The sequence below is a fragment of the Mytilus californianus genome, unplaced genomic scaffold, assembly GCF_021869535.1.
Source record: "Mytilus californianus isolate M0D057914Y unplaced genomic scaffold, xbMytCali1.0.p SCAF_2, whole genome shotgun sequence".
Taxonomy (NCBI): Eukaryota; Metazoa; Mollusca; class Bivalvia; order Mytilida; family Mytilidae; genus Mytilus; species Mytilus californianus.
In genome coordinates, this window is record NW_026262668.1 from 112,413,087 (window position 1) to 112,438,340 (window position 25,254).

Here is a 25,254-nt window from a genome sequence, read left to right on the forward strand (position 1 = left end):
AGTTTTCAAGATTATTGGGTATAATTATAATAAAAACGTATATAACAGAATTTAGTACAATCAACAGACATCAACATTAATCAGCAGTAATTAGTATTTTCTTTCAATTGACTGTGATCTTAACAAGTCTTTCATCCTGTGTAATAACAAATAGTTACATACACAACGGTACAAGCCGATCCCCAAGCTGATACATACAAACTTTGTTTTTGTTTTAAGTTCTTAAAACTTCTCAAATTGAGAAATGTTGTTTGATTTGCCGAATCCTTTCTATAAAAGAGGAGACAGAATGCGTTTGCTTTTAATATCACAATGGCTTTTCCTTGTGTGGTATGTGACCAACATGTTAGACCTCGGCAGCATGCACTTCAGTGTGAGCAATGTTCAAAGTGGCAACACCGTCTCTGTAATACCGGTAAGTTTCTATTTTCACCTTTTGCTTTAATATAATCAAACTGTTAATTTGTATATAAGTCTTAAATATTTTTTTCTTTGTTTTCATCATTAAACCATAAATATGAAGAAAAAGTATATAGTTTTGTTTTAAATCTGGGAATATTAATTTGCGTGTTTTCAGGTGTAAAATGGTAAAAAGCTTATAAATTCTAGATAAAGATTGCTTTATTTATTCTTATTTGACTTTTTGTACAAAACTGAGTATTTAGATTAATGAAATATTTTAAAGAAAATAGTAAAGCGTACTATAGCTATCCGTTTAAATATTTGAATTATATATTTGCATCATATATTTGTATTATATATTCATGATATTTGCATCATGAATTTGTATTATATATTTGTATTTTACATTATAAAGATAGATATTTATTATTTTTGTAATTCCTTTATAGGAGTATCTCTACTGGAATACAGACGCATGGTAAATGAAGAAATAGATGTGATCTTCATGTGCATCGAGTGTATGCCAGCCGAGCCAGAGGCAGCACCTGAACCAGAAGCAGCACCTGAACCTGAACCAGAAGCAGCACCTGAACCTGAACCAGAAGCAGTAAGTTAATAGAATTGTCTTACACAAATACTACTAAGTTATATATATTGTATTTAAATCAACTATTCTATAAGTAAGTGCTATAAGGTTGTCATGTATACTTTGAATGTACCGTATCTTTTTGTATTGGAAGTGGTATAATATAGAATAATAAATTATGAAATTAAGTGTGTTTTTATGTTTTATTCGTTATTAAAATATATAATGATTCAATCACATTTATCAAGGTGATAATTTAATTATCTAATTTAACTAATTAATGTGTACTTTATTTACTTTTATTTATGTTTTATCGATCTCTTATGTTCATTTACTAAAATATATACTATTAAAACAATGGTCTTATGTTCATTCATGTTTATCTTATAGGTACTACCAGACCAGTCCTTCAATATTTCACTGGCTATTGAAGAAGTAGAAGACATAGTAGAAAGGTAACTTTTTTTTATATAATTTTAAAATTCGAAAAGTATATTCAACCCGAAATTGTGTTGAACTTATGAAACTATTTACATTCATCAAATGTATTTCTGTGAAAGACTGGTTAAAACAACTATTGTATATTTATTTATCCTTTGTCCAAATATTAATTAACGATATTGTTGAATCCGATTATCCAAATATTCAAATAAACTTATCTGATATAAAAACTAATTATGATATTCAATTAATTTTGTAGTGACATAGAAGACCCAGAACTTCCAGATAACGTTGTCGGCAACAGACCAGTAACATACCACATAGAAGAGCAGGGTAGTAAGAGAAGATTCAAGAAACTAGTTAGCAGTGACGGTTTTGCTTACACAGTCAAGGTAAGTATTTAATATAATTTAATTCATTGTTTAGAGCGCAAAAAAATAAAAAGATATGGTTTGAGTGCCAATGAGACAAATAACTATCCAACAGATTGTAACATTTAGATATTGTACGGTCTTCAACAATGAACATAACTGGGCTTATATTAATTTATATTACAAATGTAATTGAGAATGTAAATGGAGAATATGTGAAAGAGACAACAACTTGGCCAAAGAGCAGACAACAGCCGAAAATTTGTTTAATAGTGTCATTGTTATATTATAATTTATGCTTTATTTTTACAGAGATCAACAACCACAGTCACCCACTGGCGTTGTAGTGTTCGGAGCAAGTCCCTATGGTGTAAGGCAACAGTTGTGCAACGTGGTGGCATGTTTGTACCTGGGGTGACTCAACATGTTCATCCATGTGATCCAGGTCTTACCAAGAAGACAATTGTTGAATAAACAAACCAATTATAGATTAATGATTTAATTAAACAAGTCATTATATGATGAGTTAAATTTTATAGGTTCCATTGGACTGTAAATATTTATTTAGCTATTCTGTGTGTGAATTAAATAAAATAAAAATCGCCATGACATTCAAAGTTATCATGGAAAATAACTTCATATTAATATGTTGAAGCTGCTATACAAACAGACACAATCACACTCAGTTTCGTATCGATTTAAAATAATTCTTTGACTGGTACACCAATACTTCACTTACCTGTTGTCATCCATCATCGATACTTTTTGCAAAATCAATTTATAATGTTAAAAATCCTCCAAAGTCAATATAGTTTATTCATATTTTATTATGGGGCCGGATCGACTTTGGGCCGGATCGACGTGGGCCGGATCGACTTGGGACGGATCGACTTTGGGCCGGATCGACTTGGGGCCGGATCGGTTTGGGGACGGAACGACCGGATACCTGAAATACAGTCCATTGAAATATTTCTTTATCTAATTATGTCTTCCCTGAGAAATCCTCTGCCATGATATTGTGAGCGTTTCTTTCATTATTCTAATATTTTTCATGAAAAGTATGCGTGTAACCATAAATTCATGCATAAATTAATTATGCAGGTTTGTTTGTTATTATCAATCAAATAAAACACTGTAATGATATCATTATCTAAAATATGAAATGTTTCAGTATAATCTGGGACTATTATACTAATAGTATAATAGTCCCAGGTATAACCTCCCCGGTTTCATGAGACAAAATTCATGACAATCCATTTATGAAATATTGTCTCAATATACACAATATATAACCTTGGGTAACCTCCCTTTAACAAGACAAAATTTCATACTATTCATCTATGAAATATTGTTTTTATATGGACAAAATTTCATAAGTCATGAAATATTATCTTGGGGGACAATATTTCATAGGACAATATTTTGCTTTACATCAGCACCCGATTCTCTATTCTTTATTTTTTTGCCTATTGTTCTCTTAGTTTTATTATCCACTTATATATGCACTTTTTGCCTATTATTCTCCATTCTATAAACCCCATACCGACCCTCATGAGTTGCTTAGCCTTTGTTGAATTATTCCCCAAAAATTTTATGCTACTTCATGAGTGTAAATACTTCTGCATTAGTTAAGATTATCGCGAAGTCTCAGCTGAGGCTTTTTGCGTGAACCCCGTGAGGGGGTTCACGCTTATATATTGGCGAGTTTTGGAAGTGTCTATGGGCCACTCGATATCCTCGGTATCACGATTCTCGGAACGTCTCGAAAATTTTCCATCATTTATATAGGTAGTTATTTATGTCTTTGATAAGCTAAATATCTAAATTTTAAACGATCGTGAATGAAAAAAATACTTGCGTGGTTTCAATTCACAAGGATTTTAAATCCTTGCATTTCACAAAAAACGTAATTAATATTTTACAATAATCATAACAAAATTTAATTACTATTATAATATTAATTTATTTTCTTATATTAGTTCAACCTTATAGCATCTAAATATTTGTACTATGGTACGGTTTTGAAAATTATATTCATTGTGTTGGTCAGCTATCCTACACGTCTTGATTCATTCACATTATACATCACCCTGATCACACGCACACTATCGGTTTGCGTTCACAAAAATTCCGGATAAAATGTCAATAAATCCGGAGTCAAAACACTTGAGGTATGTAGTTTGACATCCGAATTCAACTATTAGATTAATATATATGTGATGACGCAAATGCGTATTCTTATCCAAAGTATCAGTGCGTATGCTTTCTATTTACTATTTCTTGCGCAAAAATAACATGTTCATGCATAAATATTAATTTCACTCGCGAATGCGAATTTTCGTTTTTCTTATCTAGATTCAGGACACGGCAATAAGAGATTGCCATGTGACTTTCAAGCACGGTCATCATTGCTTACGGTATTCTGACCTCTAGCTGTTTCTCTTTTGTTTTCTTTTTTGAGTCACTGTCCTTTTATAAACTTTGACATTTTCGAAATGCCAAGGATTTTCTACCCAAGGAATTGAAAACTTAACTTCGTACTTTATTTGGCCTTTTTAACTATTTTTATTCGAGCGTCACTGATGATTCTTTGTAGACTTAACTCGCGTCTGGCGTACAACATGTTAATCCTGGTATTTTTTTTATATATACATGTCACCGTCGTATTCATGTGTATAATTAAATGTTTGATTTTTTGTCATTCATCAGTTCATTTATTTCATTCATTCCATTATCTGTTTCATCATACTCATTATGACGTTTGACTGAGACTGACGACATTTTTAATACACGTCACAGCACAATTTCAGATACACGTCACTACACACCTGAACGATTTAGGTAGAATAAAATATGACTGCATGCACGAGGGAAAATAAATGTACGCCTTATATATATAGATATTTAGTATTTCATTAACTGAATAACCGCCTTTCTGTGTGGATGCTTAACTGATGCTAAAACAATATTTGCAGGTTTGTTAATTTTGTTATTTGAACAGTTTTATTTACAGTTTCTCGATAGAATTTCATTCGTTAAAAGTTATATGGAAATTTCATGATAGTTTTATCATAAAAATCTATAATAAGATACAATACGGCTTTTCCGTACTTTTTACATAGTTTTCTAGTAAAGTTCAAAATTACTGAACTACAGCTATAAATTGTCTTATTTGCAGTATTTATTCACGGCGTTATTTTTAAGTGCTTTGTCGAATTCATTAGTCCGTCAGTTCTTGTCTCTATTAAGGTAGATAGGGTGTCTTCCTCCATCTTGGATTTTGAAATACCAGAAAACAATCGGTCTAGATCTTTAAGAAAATGTGCAAATTTTGAGAGTAGTAGGTATTTCATGTGTAAGAATTTTTATTTCAATATAGAAAATGACATGTTTTATCATATTTATGGATGTATTTTACAAAAAACAGAATACTTTTGTTTGATTCAATTTTTTCCAACTTTGCCACATTAGGGGAGGCAACTCAAATGTAAGGGCAGATAATTCAGATAAAGTTACTTTTACAATAGAATGTGTTAGGAATTTACCTATTTTATTATGTAGCAAGAAAACGGGTCCCGTGACCCCATTTTTTCTTTTTCTTATCTGAAAGCATAATATTAGAGCTATCTTCTCATACTTTATCTCAAAATTCTATGGTGTAGTTTTTGTTTTATGGCAGAAAATTGGGTTTTCCATGCATAATCTATACAAAATCTGTCAATTTTGCACAACCTGTAGCGTGAAAATAAGCCCCGTGACCCATTCGTATTATTTTTTTTTTAAAGCATGATATAAACTACATTTTGGCAAATTATAAAAAAAAATCTATGGATTATAATTTAGACACCCCATCTACATTAAGTTTGTGGTTTTATATTTAGGTTATGAATGAATGTAATTGTTTTCCGAATTTGTTGAAAGATTTGTATATGTTGAAATAAATACATATTTGCAGTTAATAAAAGTGGTACCAAAGTCACTGTCTGATTATTGCCATAACGATAATTTGGTTGTCTTTTTATATAAATTGGTTCTTTTGAGAGTATGTTCAGGTATTCATAAAACTTCTGAATATAAGATATTTTTCAAAACCAAGTTTCCCTGTAAAATATTTGGATTGATTTAAGTAAAATCAGGAAATCCTTAAAATTTGAGATGTTTTATGAGACCAAAATAAGTCTCTATATAATAGGCTCAAATGAAGCTGGTGTGTTACTCTCAAGAAAAATATACGAAACCTTCTTAGAAGTTGCATGCCACAGGGTTTCACTTCACATGGAAATGGACTTTAAATTTATCTGTACAACATCTACCATGAGTACAGACAACTTCAATAACGAGTTGAGAATATGAAGGCACCCATGCAGGTAACAAAATATAAAGATGTGATAGATAAAATAAATGCATCCAGATTATAAAGCAAACTGAGTGGCACTGCTTAAATTTATATTGCGATTGGTTTGTGCAATTTGCATTATACATCCGGTTTGTAGAAACTGGGATTTGCAATAGGATTATAAAAAAAATGATGTACAATTCCAAGTAATAAATGAAATAGTCGAACTTTAAAATTATATTCAAATAGTAGCCGTATATACACTTTTCTATTCACACCTATCCAACATTGCTTTCAACTGACTTGTGCAAGAATGTACACACTATTACATATTTTTAATAAAGGTAGTTTAACTTTATCATTATCTCCTTCTATTCACAGTCAATTATTTCAATTCAAAAGCAAACAAAAATTCAGCAACAATCTTTTGGTGACTAGTCAGCGGTCTTAGGTTCACGTGTTGCTTTTCTTTTTTTAAAGAAAGCAACTTGTTTTACTGATTTTTATTTTTATATACCTGACCTAAAAAATAATAGAAGACCAGACGTCAAACTTACTATGACGACTCAAACTGGAATCGCTGTTTATAAATTTTCATCTTCTAATGAGATGTTTGTACACAGTGCTCTAATTCTTTCATCAAATTAATATAAATGATTTTTTTTGCATTAGATGTATATTTACAGTATTATCTCCGGAATGGCGTAAATTGTGAACATATGTGGAAATGGCAACATGCACAAAGGTGTCGAAGAACTATAGAAAGCCAGGATCTGCAATCCTACTTATTAAATATGAGGATATATGAATGATACGAAACAGGTGCTTTCTGGTGAGCTCCCGAAGTTTGTTGGGGGATTGGGAAGACTTTATTTTTATAGTATCTTCATGACTTCTCGGCAATCAGATATCATCAAAAATTTCCCAGTGCGGGAAATAGTATGTTCCTTTTTGTGTAATCAGTTAAAAATTACCAGAAATGATCGTATGCTCCTATGTGATGTTTCAGGCCGGGAAAATCCTGAATGAAGAAACGAGAACAGGAACAAAGTTAAATCGACGCTATGTTTCTGAAGGTTTAACAGGGCCGTAACATTAGATCTGACATTTAAGATATATTTTCGGGAAATCGTATGCTTCTCAGATACAACTTTTCGGGAAATTGTATGCTCTTCAGATACAAATTTGCGGGAAATCGTATGCTAATCAGATTCAAATTCGTGGGAAATCGTATGCTCACTAGATACAAATCTGAGGGAAATCGTATGCAGACACATTAATTTGCAGGAAAACCTATGACAATTCAAACGAGCAAACTAAAGCCTAATTTATAACAAAACTATTTACGAAAAACAAATATCAACGACAACCACTGAACCAACTTCTGAAGCAAGGATGTCGGCTCTCTGAACTTTCCCGAAGTCCTGTCGAGTTCACGAGCTTCGTTCTTTGCTTTGAAGTTGCCACTGAGACACAGGCTCCTGACTTTGGACAGACACATACATAATGTGGTGGGATTAATCATGTTTGTAAGCACTCAACCTTCCCCGAACCTGGGACAGTTGTGTAACAGCACAACACGAAACAAAAATGTTAAAATCACTTGCAATTGGCCGAAAGGATCGGTACAAGGCACCAAAATAACTAAGATAAAAACAATAGACACAAAACACCGAAATCCGAGTACTTTCAGTTACTGAAAGCTAGTTCAGGGCAAATTACAGCTAATAAATAAATCGTGTTCTCCCAGACTAAATTTCTGTGTCGACAGTTTTACAAAAATGTAAAATTTATAGCGTTTAGACTGAAGTCAGCACGGTGTTGGTCTAATTGCATATGCACAGTGAGATCTGTTTTTGCAGCTGGTAAAAAATGTCAACTCGAATTCTGAGAGATTGAAATTATTATTATATCGATATGGTCACCATGCAGAAATGGTTCTTTTGGGGAATATATAAGCCTACTAGTATAAACAAAAACTGATAAGAGAAATTTGTGATATTTTCAATTAATAAAAAATAAAATAAAATAGAAAGCTACATGTTTTACGAAAGCTTTTAAATCATATAATATTGTTTTAAGGATCTATTATTGTCATGTAATTTTGGTACTGGTATTAGTGATTTGTACAATTTTATCCAGATGCAGTTGAACCTAAAATTATACAAAAATGAAGATGTGGAGAAGTTTTAAGAATTTAATCATATTTTTACAAGATTTGGAAAATTAACAAATACATCATATGACAATTTTAGTACACATTTTAACGTGGTGGCTGTCAAACATGCACCTTTTAAGGAAGGAAAAGCAATTATCAAACTAGGTACCGTACATAGATGCAGAGCTTAATAGAACCATATATAGAAAGAAAATGTAAGACAACAAAGTTCATTTAAAAAAAAAGGACAGTTAAAGTTGGGAAGCATATAGACGTCAAAGCAACTATTTTAATATGTCACTTATCTAAAAAAAAAAATCTATTAATATTAAATAGGGAGATGTGGTATAACTGCCACCAGACAACTATCCAACAGCGACAACCATTAACAATATTATATAAAGAGGTGCACTGGGGCCCCAACATCAAAATATTTGTGGTTAACGTGAAACCTTTCGGATGTAGACGATTTCACTTGGATAGATGCACGCTTGATAAAGCTAGTTTGTCTAGCGAAATATTGCGTTTATTTTTATTGTTTTGTAAATATTTTAAACATTCTAATATTTTCATACTAAATAGTGTGTTAAAATTACATTGTTAGGCAATCTATATATATAAATATATAAAAATTTGCATCCGCAAATTTACAGATCTAACATTGTTGGGCTGTTGTTTAGACGAATTATATATACAGAATGTATTTTCAGCCTTGTATCACCATCACTGCTGGTGATCCGATGGATAAAATCTGTTGTAGAGTCGTCACTGGTTCAGACGTACTTATAATAAAATTATTTCTGTGACTGCATCTTACATTAATTTGTAGGATCCTTTACAATAGATAATTCAGCTGATCTGTTACAATTCCATCTTCATGCCTTATATATCATGTACTGTGTTACGACGCTAGATAAAAACTGACGAGGAAAGGTAACACCCGGCCACCGAAAGCTTTATTTTTATAGAGCCTAGGTGGTCGAGTGGTCTAGTGCGTTGGGCATAGTGCAAGGCGATTTGGTGCCACGATATCTCAGTAGCATGAGTTCGAATCCCGGCCAGGGAAGAAAAAAAAATTTGCTTCCGCAAATTTACAGATGTAACATTGTTGGGCTGTTGTTTAGACGAATTATATATATAATTTACCTCAATTTAGGATAGACTCTTGAATTTTAAAGAGTCGAAATAGGATGAACGGATCATATAACCCCGAAGGAAAATATAATATAAGCCCAAACGAAAAAATATAAAAAGTCTAAATTGAAAACAACGTTCAAACCTATGATTGCGTTGGATAAAAACCGCAATTTTTATACGTGTGCATGTAAAACAAATTTCTTGGTAGAGGGGTCTAAATACAGCACAAACAACAATTTCCAAAAGACAAAAAAAAAAAAGTGAAAAAGTCTATTTTAACAAAACGCATTTGACTAACAGGTCGACCAACTGATGTTCTTAAACTCTGCTGACTGCCATTGGCGATTGCCAAATAAACGGATCACAAGATGTAACAAAATGGATCTTCATTATTAATTTAATACCAAACGGAAAACAATAAACTTGCGGAAAAGATGGTATACCGCAAACATGAGGTGCAAAAATGTGTACACCATATCTTGATTTCGACATATATATATATATATTCTTCAGATTAAAAGCAGATTTGATATATCATACTAGTTAGTTTAATTCCGCTACATGTCCATGTGCCGGGAAACTCGTGTGTCATATCTTAATGTGCTTGTCATCAAGGAAAATTGGTGTTCATGGCGTTCCACTATTCTGTCATTCCACTGTGTCGTGTTTTTTGTAACCAGCGATTTTTAATAGTGACAAAATAATTTATTCGCGTTTTTTAAACTTTTAAACCATATAGGAGGTACATATATTTGTGTCGTTGGGTGCTGTCCATTAACGTATTCCCAACATCTTCTTAAAGTATAAAATTAAAATTAAAAGCTGTTTTCTTGGAAATTAATTCAATTGAAAGCTAGTAACGCTGAAGCGCGGATATTTCTATTAAGCATTTCACATTTCAAAAATATACTTTAGTAGAGCATTACTTTTGCATTTGAACCAGATATTTCTGCTTTCTAAAAGCTTGTTAGTTCATGGTATTGATCATCGGCTAATACTTCCTTCTATATATTAGCTGACTTGTATTTAAGTGTTAATAAAGAACCCACAATTAGAAAATTATTCGCAGCCCCTTAAATTTGCACAAAATCCCATATAGTTACATCCAAAAACATTCCTCAAATGTTCACAATGTATGTCTGTCAGATACCAGAATTGATATATTTTCTTAACCATCGATTTCTTGCACGTTGCAAATTGACGAAATTGACGTATTAGAATATAGCAATGAGTAACAGCAGTAGCGAAAAGATTGGTTGGCAGAGCATGTCTTACACAAATCTGTTCTTTGAACCTGTTAACTATAAGGACAGAAACTTCTAAAATTGCTGTATATAAAGAAATTAGCAGCAGCCTTACTAAAAACGTTTGGATTATCATTTGAAGTCAGTTGTAGTAATAATAATAAACATCCTAGTCGTTCGTCTCTCGTGGATAGTTGTTTGATTGGCAATTATACCACATCTCCTTACTTTTATGAAAATATGCTTAAAAGGACATGTCGGATATACGTATAAAGACACATAGGCAACATACATCGTCCCGCGTCTATAAAATAATCAAACGCATGTCCTTATTCTATCAAGATCTGCCATTAAAATCCAAATTCTCAGAAATAACGAAAAAGTCAATAAAGATATGATACGACAACTGCTGACGAGGTTCCTGACCTAGACAGACACATGTTAATGTGGAGAAGTTCAAATTCATTTTTGAGATCTCAACCCTCCCCTTTTTCAAAATTCTCGATCAGAAGATAATCAAACCGTACACAAAAGAACATACATTAAAAACCAGTACAGTAAAAATAGCAGTAAAATAGGTAAAAAAAACCACAAAAGTAATAGCAAGTCATACCGCATTAAAGAATGTCCGCAGTTACTGAAAGCAACATGCAAGCACTTAAACTGCTGAAAATAAATCATGCCGTCATTACTTAATATCGGTTGCTATAATTCATAGAAAAAACAGTACAAAAAGACATAATCTTGAAAAATACCCCAAAACAAACTACACATAATGTTTCAATAACAAATGACTTGCGATCATATTTTTTAATACAGATAGAAACAAGATACATTTGTAAATAATTTATAAATACCAATCATAAATTTATAAGATATATTGGTCATCTACTAACTAACGACAATCATATTCATATTTTGGACATAGCTGACGTTACAATTATTAATTAAATTTTATTTAAATAAAATTTAATTAATAATTGTAACGTCAGCTATGTCCAAAATATCAGTCACAATAGTATGGCAATCTAACAATAACTTGTATTCATTACAATGTGTCTATATATATAAATATATATGAAACAAAAAGAGACAATTCACATATAAACCCAGTAAAATAAGTAACCCAAATATTTTGATATAATTTTATTACAGAATCAATTTAAGGAAATATTTTGACATCTTAGTATACACAAACTTTGCCTTTAAACACCATAGAAGAAAAAGAGATTTTCCGTGACAAAATATAAAGATACTGATGATAACAATGGTACTCTTATAAAACCGATAAGCGTTATACAACAATAAATCGCTTCAGTGGATGGTCGAAGCCAAAAAACTTTGGGATTTCAAACTTAAAACAAATGTTGAAAGTTTTGGACTTTTTAAAACCAAATAAAAACTTGCTTAGCCATTTGGATTGGAGATGATAAAAATGAAAATAATACTCCATATATGGTGCGGTTCGAAACGATTTTTACATTTTACCTTCATTAGGAACGCTCAAACCTAAAAAAAAAAAGAAAAAGAAAAAGAAAGAAAAGAAAAGAAAGGTGTGTGTGTGGAAGTACTTTTAAAAATACACGAGGAGCTATGTGACCAAAAGGGACTCGAAGAGAATAGGCAAAAATCACCTAAGGTCAACTTGAGGAGGTAAGAACCTGAGGTCAACTTGAGGAGGTAAGAACCTCAGCTTCTTAATAATGTCACGTTAACACAGGCCAGTCATATATAAGTATAATCAACAATTTGGTCTCAATGACAATTGACATTCTATAGGAAAATAAAACATTAAATAAAGACAAAATAGGAAAACGAAAATGGTTAACAGTTTGTAAGAAGAATATACTACCTATAAGAGACAATATTTTGTCCATTGTTTAAAGCTGTACGGTGACCTATAGTTGTTAACACCCTCGTGCTGTGGTCACTGGTGGATAGTTGTTACAATGGCAATCATATCACATCTCCTTATTCTTATTTTACAAACATCTTAGCTTTTTTTTTTATTATACTATAGTAGTTGAAACAAAAGAGACGTTAAGACAGACTTGGTTGACTAACCGAGTAAATTTTACATTAACATAGTCATTTTGTAATTATTATACCAAACACTGTTGTCATTTAAAGTAACATTTTACCATTATCCATGATTGCACGATCAGAAGTCTGTTCAATTATAGCACCCCTTTGTTATTATTTTCAAACTGAATTTCTACGATAATCGGATAAGTTTTAAAAAAAAAGATTAAAAGTGTCAAATACGATTTTAATTAATCTTAACATATATCATTATACATATGAACATCTAATTTAGTTGTATGTTCTTTACAAGTACAAGTAAGACTTAATATCATCTTATTTATATTGCACCGTTCGCGTGATTATGAAGCATTAAAATGTGAACTTTCCAGCGGCCCTTTCCTTTCATAGAAAGTAGTCACCTGTACAGTCTGCTTTGAAATCAATAAGTTCCTAGACGATTTCATATTGTAACCTATCTTGAAGAGCACACGTATCTGTGTATTTGTTTGGTTTCAGTGAATACTAGTATCCGTTCATCATAATAAAAGTATGGCACTTACTAATATTTAAAGCACATCGGTCTCTTTACATAGTAAAAAAAAAATCTCACTGGTTCTATATAGGTATAGAGACAATCAACATCTATAAAAATAAGTAACTTCTACCATAAGTGTATTTTAAATATTCACGTGATTTTAAACATAAGTAACACATATGCATCTACATAATAAAAACCGAAAAAAGCAAATCACTAGTATTACGAAAAATCACCATTGAAAAATTTGTTTGATATATTAATTTTGTTCACCTCTAAGATTTATAAAATATAAAATAACCATTTCAAATTCTTTGAAAGAAACCCACCCCAAAGACATCTTTATGAAAATTGTAGTCTCTATGTGGCTTATAACTTATAATATCAATATATCTTTTAAATCTTCGGCTTATATTGATAAAATTTTTAACTATCCACTTAAAAAATGGAACAACCTATATGGATAATATTGGACTAATTTAATTTTCAATGGCTTTTCAATTGCTATATGTTCGCATATTAAAATAAAAAGCATACATATATTAATCAATATTTGTCTTCAACTGTAGTCAAACTGTGAGTACTCCAAGTGAGACGTGTAGGACGGTAGACTTAAACTACCAACATTGTACAATTTATCTGCTTGAGTATGGTCCATCATATTGGTCAGTGTTCCTCCTGGAAGTCGCATGTTCATGTAGTCCCATAATACCTTGTAACAAAACCGGTATTGTTCCTAAAATACGATTGAATATATATTATCAAGACATATTTATCATGAATATGGTCAGCATTTTCGAAATTAGATTAATAAAAACAAGATTAAATTACGTCGGTTAAAAGCTCATTAGAGCTTATGTTATGTCCTTGTTTGTTAATATGCCAACTCTAAATAAAGCTTATTTGTTATTATCATTTATGAACTATTTGTTATTAATGATGCGCTCTATAAGTATTTGGTAAATAGGATGTTGATAACGTTGGGAATAAAATGGCATTACACGGTATAGCATGTGTAAATGAATCTTGATACCAAATCAGAAAGCCTTGATTCTTAGTCCATAAAACAATGTGTAAGAATATAGATAAGCATTCGGTAAGTTAATGTGCGATGGATGTGAAAACGCACACACGATATAGCATGCGCACATAAATCTGGCTATCAAATTTCAAAAAGATCTGAGTTGTAGTTCCTGAGAACAATGCATTTAAAATTTTATTGGGCGGACGAAAAGACAGATTTAAACCAGTTCACCCCTACTTCAGAACGGAGTATAATAAACAATCAGACAAATTTATATAAAACAGATTAGTATTTCTAAGTTTAATAGTCTAGAAGTCCATGAAAAACAACTAATTTATTATACATAAACGTAATGAATAATGAATTAATCAAACAGTATTGAAAACAAATACTTACCACGAGGTCTACAATTTGCGTTCTTCTCTTTTTAACCCGCCTTACAGTATGATATACATCAACATCGCCATCATGCAGCATGGCGTCGCAAATATTGCTGATGGCAACGTAAAATCCACTGTGTGTAGCCCCATCCTTACAATGAACAATGACTGGACAATCATCTTCACATGACACATTCTGCCAGTCCTTAACCAAGTCAAAGAGATCAAGAAACATGGACTTTGATTTTGGTACGAAGTCTGTGTCGTTGCAAGCGTTAAATTGAAATTGACGAATCTCACGTGCCTGAACTTTAGGATTTAGCATGCTATGAATTTTAAAATGGCGAATAGTGATATTGTCCTGCTGGTATACAGCGATACTGTCTATGAAGAAAGGCTCAAACTGTTTCATTTTCTTCTCCTCTGGCCAATATTCTGCACATGTGTCATCCTCGTGTTTATAATTTTCCATCATGACGATGGTGTGGACATTAAAATCATAGACCAGTTTCCAGAAATCTATAATAGTTGTATGCAATGGTGTCTGTGTAACGATGAAATGGTCTTTTTGTCGGTGACTATCTAGTAAAACTGCATTAATATAATCGGTCCTTCCGACGCCCCCAGGAGTGCTCAAAACGGCTCTGTGCATATTTGTCGGAATGACGTCTGGAAACCGGTTTTTATCTAAATTAATATGAGATAGTGCATCTGAACAGTTTGCAGAGTGTAATTTGCGTGTAAAGTTGCTCAAGCATTCAAACTGATCTCTTAAATATGAGTGTTTCGTTTTCGGATTTTTCCTTGTCAGCAGATGATACTTTTCTTTCAAATCAAGCCCTGTTCTTGTTTGGCCAGCATGTTTCGCTTCGAATATGGCATCATAAATAAATATGTATTGTTTTATTGTCCGGACCATTTGAACCCGATCCTTCCTCAAACGCCTCACGAAAGCTGATATACTTATACGACCTTCTCTATCATACTGTTCCAAAAGGCTATCTATGGCTATATAAGCTCCTGTTCTCCCGACTCCTGTACCACAATGAACTAACAAAGGTGATGCAGGTGTATCACTGTTGTACTCTTTAACCTTGAACCTCATTTCCAACAATGGTATAGGATCATCAGGAACACCATGATCTGGCCAAGAACAAAAATCAAATATATGGACAACTCTAGTGGAACTATACGTACTGTTCGACTTAAACTTCATAGTTCGTATTACATATGATGCAAATTCTTGAGTATCGATCAGCTCCAGAAAGAAATGGCCGTATGTTACCTTTCCCTGATCTTGATCAGGCCAATATTTTGTACATTTAACGATATTGTCCTCTATGATATTAGTGATCATTACAATAACAGAAACATTTGTTTGATTAATCATTCTCCAAAAGTCAAGAACCGTTTCCTCGTCAAAAGGGCTTTGTGCCGCAATATATGCATTCTGTTTGTGATATCCATGAATGAAATTTGCATTGATATAGTCATCTCTCGAGTTTTCATCCCCCCGTAGAATAACACGCGAATGGTCATACGGTAATAAATGTGGGAATCTATTCTTTCGCTGATTTCGATGTTTCAATGCAACATTCCACGATGCCAAACGTCCATGAGGGAGATCATGAAACTCTTGCTGAAAGGTAACTGGTGGATTCATCTTTGACTCAACAACACCATTCATATCATAATTACTTCTATCGGGAGGTATGAGGTTCCGTCCTGCAATAATGTATCGACTTTCTCGGTGTGAATAAATAGTATTCCAATATTTATGAGGATCATAATCATCCACATGAGTATACATACAATCATAATTACCCTTGTCGTCGACATGTGCTGCATAGGGTGCGTAACTTCTACGTCTTCTATACCAATACAGAACACAGATCACTACAATAGCTATCAGAATTATGATAATAATGACAATAATGGCGATTATTACACCTGTGTAATCAGCAGAGGCAGTCACCACAGTGTTTGGAGCCGACGTAGAAGGAGTGGGATTAAGTACCATTTGGTTGTAACTTGACTTTGTTACACCGAGGAGGGTACTTCTTGTTTGTAAATAAACGTCGTACTGATGACCAGAGACCAAGGGGTTATTTTGAATACCATTATATATTTTTCCATCCCCTACTGTGAAAAAAGTCGTCGTCAACACTTCATCTGGTAAAAGTATTGCTGTTTCAACTCCCGGTGGATTTCCAGTTGCCCGCTTCCGTTTTCCAGAACCAACGGTAAGATCATGAACATATATTACATAGGCAGTAAGTGGTCCTGTTGTCAATATGACTGGATCGATTGACACTACAATTGTTGTTGCAGTAGAGCTAATCTTCTTTGGTGCTGGTGGTGTATTCGGTGTTGATTGTTCTGTGTATTCAAACAAATGATCAGGATCACCAAATCCCCTGCTCGTTTTTGCAGCTACTTTGATCTGATACCGTCGTCCGGGATATAGCAAACACAAAAGTGCTGATCTCATAATACCTGCTGTCGTAGTATTCAATTCTTTACTGGCTTGCATCGTGTCCTGGTAGGAAATCTGGAACACAGTTTGATACATATAAAAAGAAGAATTGTGAGCTTATTGTTTTCACGAATAAAAAACCCTGGCTCAAAACGGTCAATGGCAGCAAAAATTAAACACTAAGTTTCATTGTGCACAACGACAATGTCAGTGTGCAGTCTTGTACCTATAATTCGGAATTAAATGAAAACGAACTAATAATTAATATCAAAATGTGTCATGTTTCTATTACGAAGAAAAATGTGTCACAAGCAAGTGAAAAGGGGGTGGGATATTAATACTGCAAAATTATAGCTCTTGTATGTATTCATGTTCATAATAAAGAGTAAAATGATAAACTATTGCTTCACATCACAATTTCCATTTGAAACGGGTTTCATATTTAGACAAAAGTTTTCTTTAACGTATGATTCCTTGATATTTATAACTGTAAATCAAATTGTAAGTTACCTACTGAGCTTCAATCCGCCTGTAAGAATTTTATAGAAATAACCTTAAAATTAGAATCTATCATACATGTGTTGAGCAGAGCCTTATAGTTCTAATAGAAATGTTATGCATTTGTTTTAACAATACCAAAATCAACTAAAATGTCATATCATACATTAAAACAATATATATCTTTCGACTAATACCAGGAATGAAGCATTACCTCTTGATCGAACGATACTGACAGTATTTTCGATAAAAAAGAAAGAAACGGTATGCAAAAATACCATTACAACCAACCAGATCAACCACATCAACTAAATAGAAGAATCAGATGCATTTCAAAAATGATAATTGTCACAGATATACATTCAATTTGTTTTTTAATGATATGTAGACTTAAGCAGTTGACAAATATACATTCAAATCGGTTTGTGTATGACCAGTAAGACGTTGCGCACGGTATTGGTGTCTCCTTGGAAAAATGCAATAGACACCGGGTTATTCAAACTCAAGCTCTTTTCCTATACAATAAATATCCATGTTCTGCATATCATACGAAAGGAAATAAACCAAGGAAATCAATAACATAGATGATTTTGTGTTTTGTATATTATGTAAAGAAAAACTTTGCTCATTTCGATGCCTATAACGTCATTTTAAGGGTGTACCGCTATAACAATTTTGTTTTGTGCACGTCATTGAAATCCTAGTGCGGATTAATTAGTAGGTTTAATGTGATAAAATTTTACAACTGTATACCTTTAACGAAAAAAGGCGTCATAGACGTTTTTAACTGTGAGTGAAAGAAGATCGTCAGAAGCGTTTAGATTAGGAAGAGAAAACATGTCCCACTGAGCTGCTCAACCCTTATAAAAACTTTCTGCCTTCACTTTAATAAGATATAACAGATGTAAGTGGCTTTAAATAATATCAAAAAAATTATACATGTCCTGAAGAAGCTATCTGAAGTCATCATTATGTAACTGTGGTCTTACTTTCAAAACATCGTCAGTTTTCCCGTGTCCAATAAAATGTCTCGATGGACAAAATAACACAAAGAATAATTCGGAGGCTGTTTATTAAACGAAATTCTACTTGATCCGTAATTTTTAACACCTTTTAACTGATATGAATGAAAAATAAATTTGATTTCCTCTGAATATGATATGTACTTGTGTTTGAGCTGCAGATCGCAAATACGAAACGACCTAAGATGTCCAATGACATGTCGCCATAACTTTAATTTGACGTTCACGTTATGATAAAGCTAAACTGTACATGACTTTTCTTGCATATTTGGCATAAACTAGTTTCATGAAATGGTCTGATCTATATAAAATAAAGTTCTCGTTTAATATGTATTAAAATATTGATCTGCATTGTATCAATGAATGAAGATGTCTTAATATTTAACTCGTATACTTCATAAAGACAAGGCGCCGGGGCCATAAAAGTGAGACAACATTACATATGATCACAGTCTCACTTTTAGAAAAGCAACATACAGTGAAAATGAAAATGCGATCAAAAGTGAGCTCATCTTATTTACCCTCCTTAGTCATATTATAAACGATTCAAAATCAAGCTATACACCCTATCCTTAATTCCTAGTGTTGCTATTAAAAGAATCGAAACTGTATACATGTGAATAAAAAATTTCACAAAAAATCTAACAAGAAAAGTACTCGTTTGTCCTGAACATTTCAGTATAACGAGCAATCATTTTTTGTCGCAGCGACTCATTTAACAAAACATCTTACGAGAGAAATAATGGTGTATGTCAGGAACATTTCAGTATAGCCTGCGATCATGTTTTTTGTGTACTGTGGGTAGAACAATCTCTAGTCATCTACCTAGCAACATGTGTATGAAAAAGAAGATTAATACTTCTAGAAGGAATGCGAGGCAGAATGGAGTTTATTTACGTGAATCTCCTACATAATTGCCTGCTATGGAACTTTTCTTTTACATTAATTTGAGAGAGAAAGAGAGAGAGAGAAAACCTCAAAATGCACTCAGTGTTGGGGTTATAGTTGTCTGACAAATATGATAGATTGCACACAAACATGTAGCAGGCTCCACTGTATATATTTACAGACACTCCAAACCCTTTTGAAAAAAAGTCCCCATGCACTGGACCCCACATCTTCCAAAATTTCTATCTTTCCATATTTTTTGAAAGCGTATATTTTACGGGAAGTTTAATATTCTTTGCATGAATAAACAATTTATAAAACAAGAGGCTCTCAAGAGCCTGAATCGCTCACTTGTATTTCAGAGGAGAAGATTTTTAAATGTTAGCAAACTTAATGAACAAATTGTGTAAAATTGTCTTTAAAGGGCAATAACTCCTTAAGGGGTCAATTGACAATTTTGGTCATATTAACTTTTTTGTAGATCTTACTTTGCTGAACATTATTGCTGCTTACAGTTTATATATATCTATAATAATATTCAAAATAATAACAAAAAACTGCAAAATTTTGTTAAAACTACCAATTCGGGGGCAGCAACCCAACAATGGGTTGTTCGATTCGTCTGATAATTTCAAGGCCAATAGATCTTGACCAATTAAACAATTTTACACCCGTGTCACATTTGCTCTAAAAGATTTAGTTTTTGAAATATAAGCCAAAAACTGCATTTGACCCTTATGTTCTATTTTTAGCCATGGCGGCCATGTTTGTCGATGGATACAAACTTCGGATACAATTTATAAACAAGATATAAAAAGTACATAGTACTCGTTTTAGAAAACATTGATCCATGTATATGTACTAAAGTAGTAACTAAAAAATACATAAAAATAATCATATGTTTAAAAATCGGATTTCAGCCTGATGTTAATCAAATACTAGTAGTGGTTAAGGTAAGATTTGAGTCTATATAAAAAGGGGCAAGGTTTTCCATACTTTGCCAAAATGCTATAATTTCAAAAACATAATAAAAAGTATGGATCGCTGACCTTTTTTGAAGCTTTAGTTTGTGAATTATATCAGATGAAAAGATATCTCGAAAAATGCGTTTTCCGAAAGCAAGAAAACAATACGGAATCTCCGTTCTCGTTTTCTTAATAAATCACAAAGGACCAGATAACATAGAAGTTAACAACTATTATAGGTCACAGTACGTCCTTCAACATTGAGCGAAACCCATACCTCATAGTCAGTTATAAAAGACTCTGAAATGACAAATGTAAAACAATTCAAAGGAGAAAACTTACAGCCTGATTTATGTACGAAATTGTGTAAATTTCTTCATAAAATATTTTTTTCTTTAATTATTTTCCTGATAAAACAATCCTGATTTAAAAATTGTAATCAATGAAAACATTTATTTAAAAAACAAATTAATTTAGACCCCGACCAACCTTAAAATATTGAAAGTTGACAATGGCAGCTTAAGAACATGTATTTCTTTCTCAAACTTGTTGTATATTTTATCAAGTATTTCGTTAGAGATTTATAAAAAAAAAATGTAATTGATGTCAAGATTGTGAACTAATACGAGCATTACCTGATAGGATATGTAATATGAATTTTTATACTAGTATTAGCCACTTTTTATGAAAAAATAAATAAAACGGACCTCTTATGAATAAAGTGTTGATAAAATGAGATTATGAAAAGAAAAATATCTGGCGATCGTCAATCAACATCTTTCACATTATCAAATTAAGAAGCATTTGAATATTAACATGAATTGAAAAAAATAAGGGAGAGAAATTACCAAAATTACAGCAAACAAATAGAAACGTATAATAGAAGACAAGAGACAGAAACAAGAAACAAAATATGAACAATTTCACTAGCCAAGATTGGAGACGTCTTCTGTCAAAGAGAACATTGCTAAATTTTAAGAAAAAGAAGAAACTGATAATACACAAATAGTAAAAGAAAATTAAGAAAATAAGACACCGAAGGTTATAAGCAATGACATTCAGTGTGATATGTTGGAAGCACCCTCGTCCTAAGAGTAAAGAGGTAGCCTCAGATTTTTCCTGCATTTGTTTCACTCATAGTATCAAACTCAGTTTTAAAGTTTCAAAACTTTTTGAATTTTGAAAATGAAAAACGCTAAATAATATACAAAACAGATTTTAAATCATGTTACAAGACATCAAATTGTTATTCCGTGCTAAACATTACTGTTAGAGACAATTTTTACACAAAATTAAAAATGTTGCATGTGTTTCAAATTTTGTTCTAATTCTATGGAAATTTGAATATCAAAGTTTGCATTTATTAATGCCAATCCCGGCTTGAAAAAATGAAAATATATAGTGAAGCAACTTCGAAAATCTCTGCAAAATGAATACTTTTTAGAAGAATGTAAATTCTACGGTAACTTTAAACAGCATTTTCACATATGTAAGTAAAAAGCTAATACGCTTGCAACGTTCTTTGGAACACCGTCAAAATCGTCGTTTTATTAGGAACTTCGTGTAACACTGGTACCAATACCGTGCGCAACGTCTAAATCACCAAAATGTGTGAAAAAGAACCAAATGCAGTGTTTAACACATTATCATCCTGTTTGTGCCACAAAAGTAATTTTGTATTCATCCTTCTGCCATTGCAATATGTGAGAGGAATACTAACACATTCTATCAAAGTAAATTTAAAACCTCTCCTTTAAAGGAAATTGGGAAAATTTATCTTTCTTCCTTCCTTCTGATATTCCAAGACAATGCATTGTTATTTCCGTTATTTTAAAGAATTATATGAATGTACTTTACATTTGAAAATTTTCTGATTACAAGTTCAAAATTCTTTATAATTATAATATGATATCAAGGTATCAAATGATAAAAATGTCTAATTGGAGAATGGGATTTTTATTGCTTGATATTATGGCGAAAAATTAATGATTATGTGATCATCTGGAAAGTCGAAGTGGAACCTTATCTACGAATTAATCTGGAAGACACTTTCAGTCTAGTTTGTATTTTTATGAAAGGGAAACCGCATATTAGACTTGTATTTTGTATTTGTTGAAACATGTGGTAGAAATATATTTCTCTATAATAAGCACTTGGACTGTGACAAGCCACACTTTCCAAAATGAAGCAAAGAAAATAGCCAGAAAAATCTACTATCAAACAATCTTGTTAAATACTTACACTGTCATTCAGTTTCAAGATAACCTATTTATCAATGGGAGTTAATAAATGCAATCGAAACATATATGATGGTCATTCATTCTTTTTAACAACAACAATCCCACAAGTGACGAAATAAGTACTAAACGATAAATCCCACTTTGAAAAAAGAAAAAAAAAAAGTTTTTCAAAATGGCATACGTTTATTATGAAATAATATAGAAAAACTCGAATTTAATTTTTCAAATCAACAGGTACCATTATTATTAATATCACTTATTGAAAAAAAATAATAGGTGGATATGACATACTTTCGCTTTAAGTATACATTAATTATATCATCATTTCTTTGCATTAACTATAAAATTTAATACTGAAATATCGTCAACCATCTAAAGTTAAATTAAAATAATGCCATTAAAACATTGGTGACTCTCCTTATGGAGACTATGGATGCAGATAGTCCTTAACAATTTAGAAGTATGCAATATAACTATGCCACTGATGGACGTTTCCTCCCCGAGAGTATCACCAGCCGAGTCGAGTTTGTAGACGAAATGCGCGTCTGGCGTACAAAATTTAAGCATTTATCTATGATGAGTTTATTTACAACCACTGGGTCAATGCCACTGCTAGTGGAGGTTATCGTCATCCCAGTAGTCAGCACTTCTGTGTTTATATGAATTATCACTAATATGGTCATAATTATAAATTAATTGTTTACAAAACTTTGAATTAGAGTCCTCAATGCGCACCAACTTTGTACTTTATTTGACCTTTTGACCTTTTTACCTTTTTGATACGAACGTTACTGATGAGGCTTTTGTAGACGAACACGCGTCTGGCATATTTGGTAAATCCTTCCCCAGAGCTTGTGTTTATATTGTTATATGTAACCAAATCCAAATAAAACTGTCGTATTCCTATCGAAGTGAGAATTATTTGAATTCTGTCAATAATGATAGCATGAATTTGGGTGTATTATAGTAGAATAACGTGAGCAGAAAACCAGGTATAACCCATCATTTTCTTCGGAAAATGTCTGTACCAAGTCAGGAATATAACAGTTGTTTTCCATTCGTTCCGTTGGTTGATAAAGTCGATTTTGTCAGTTTTTTGTGACTTCCCCCTTTCTGAATTTACATTTGAGTTAAGTTTTTTTGTTATATTTTGTACATGTATTCATTCTCCCTAAATTTGACATTTTTTAACTGCTGAGTCAGTGGCAATCTATTAAGCTATTAGTTGATTGTTGTTTTAAACATTTCTATTGGTCATATAGCTCCTATCTTATAAATGTTTAGGTTTGAGCGTTCCCGCTTCAGACGCACGAAATTTATAAAGTGTAATTACAATTCTACATATTTTTTTTACTTAAACAATATCAGAATTGAACAAAAACCCAATTTAAGTCCTCTCAAAAAAGCGTTTTGTGTTTGAATTAGTTGAAAAAGCAACCAAGAATGATGTTGTTTGACATGAGTATTATCCTGAGATACTCCAAACTGCGGTTACCACTGTAGTATTGGAAATTGTATAACGACGTTTGAACTGAAAATTGCTTCTGAATACCACTAGATTGCTACAATGATTGAATATCATAATAAAACAAGAAACCTTAATCTATTTAAGGTCTTTATCAAGTAAATGTTCAACTATTTCTAATCTTATGACTTGTGCTATTACAACTGTTAAGAAACTTTTTGTTACAAAACGTAAAACCATAGTGTTCTGAACTACTAAAAGTATTTCTGAAGTGTTTAATTGTATTTGGGAAGTTATCAATAAGCTACATTCTTTTCAGGGTAAGTTTATCTCTTCTGATAGTAAACAATTCCCTACTCTGTATACTACACTACCACATCTTGTCAAAGCAATATATATATATATAATTAAAAGATTGTCTTTCTCTCTTACTGGATGTTGATCCGTTCGCTCCTTCTTGCTGGATGTATATTTCTCATTTTGTTCGATTTTCAATTTTGTGTTAGACTAAAAGAGAGGCGAAAGATACCAGAGGGACATTCAAACTCATAAGTCGAAAATAAACGGAAAATGCTATGGCTAAAAAAGAAAAACACAACATAGAAAACTAAAGACTGAGCAACACGAACAAAAACTTGGGGGTGATCTCAGGTGCTCCGGAAGGGTAAGCAGATCCTGCTCCACATGTGGCACCCGTCGTGTTGCTCATTTTAATACAAACCCGGTAATAGGTCCAATTCAGTAGGTCACATACGGGAAAAAGGAACGGGATTGTAATTACGACATTAGGAACATATCCGCTAAATGTCTAAGACTGTTAATGATCGTAAATTGTTTATTACTATAGCAGTTATATTTCATAAATTTGTCAAATTTTAAATCTAATCTATAAAAAAAATATAGAGGTTGCACTTCTGTAAATATAAACAATGCAATTTCCAATATGAACTCCTTTTAGGGAACGATCATTTTACTTCAAAGGGGGGGGGGGGGGGGGTAAGGTTTTTTCCTAAAAACATATTCTGATCCCCAATTTGATGAAAAAATATATTGTGGTCAAG

At 32.2% G+C, this 25,254-nt stretch overlaps 2 protein-coding genes across 5 annotated transcripts in view; one reads left to right on the forward strand and one right to left on the reverse strand.

Annotated features, from left to right (window-relative positions):
• The first annotated feature begins 134 nt into the window (after positions 1–134).
• LOC127727759 (uncharacterized) lies at positions 135–2,274 on the forward strand. Its single transcript, XM_052234876.1, has 5 exons — positions 135–415; positions 852–1,009; positions 1,379–1,443; positions 1,689–1,821; positions 2,113–2,274. The coding sequence occupies exons 1-5, from the start codon at positions 313–315 to the stop codon at positions 2,272–2,274; spliced, it is 621 nt and encodes a 206-aa protein (XP_052090836.1). The 5' UTR covers positions 135–312.
• A 9,232-nt stretch (positions 2,275–11,506) lies between these two features.
• The window catches only part of LOC127728568 (receptor-type tyrosine-protein phosphatase kappa-like), a 78,844-nt gene continuing 65,096 nt past the window's right edge, over positions 11,507–25,254 (reverse strand). For 3 of the 4 annotated variants that reach the window (XM_052236036.1, XM_052236037.1, XM_052236038.1), the window contains exons 16-18: positions 22,730–22,753; positions 14,656–17,190; positions 11,507–13,971 (exon numbers count right to left, since the gene is read on the reverse strand). In XM_052236036.1, the coding sequence (XP_052091996.1) occupies positions 13,795–13,971; positions 14,656–17,190; positions 22,730–22,753 (2,736 nt within the window). In that variant the 3' untranslated portion in view covers positions 11,507–13,794. The remainder of the gene's footprint in view (positions 13,972–14,655; positions 17,191–22,729; positions 22,754–25,254) is intronic. The other variant, XM_052236039.1, reaches the window with a different exon arrangement.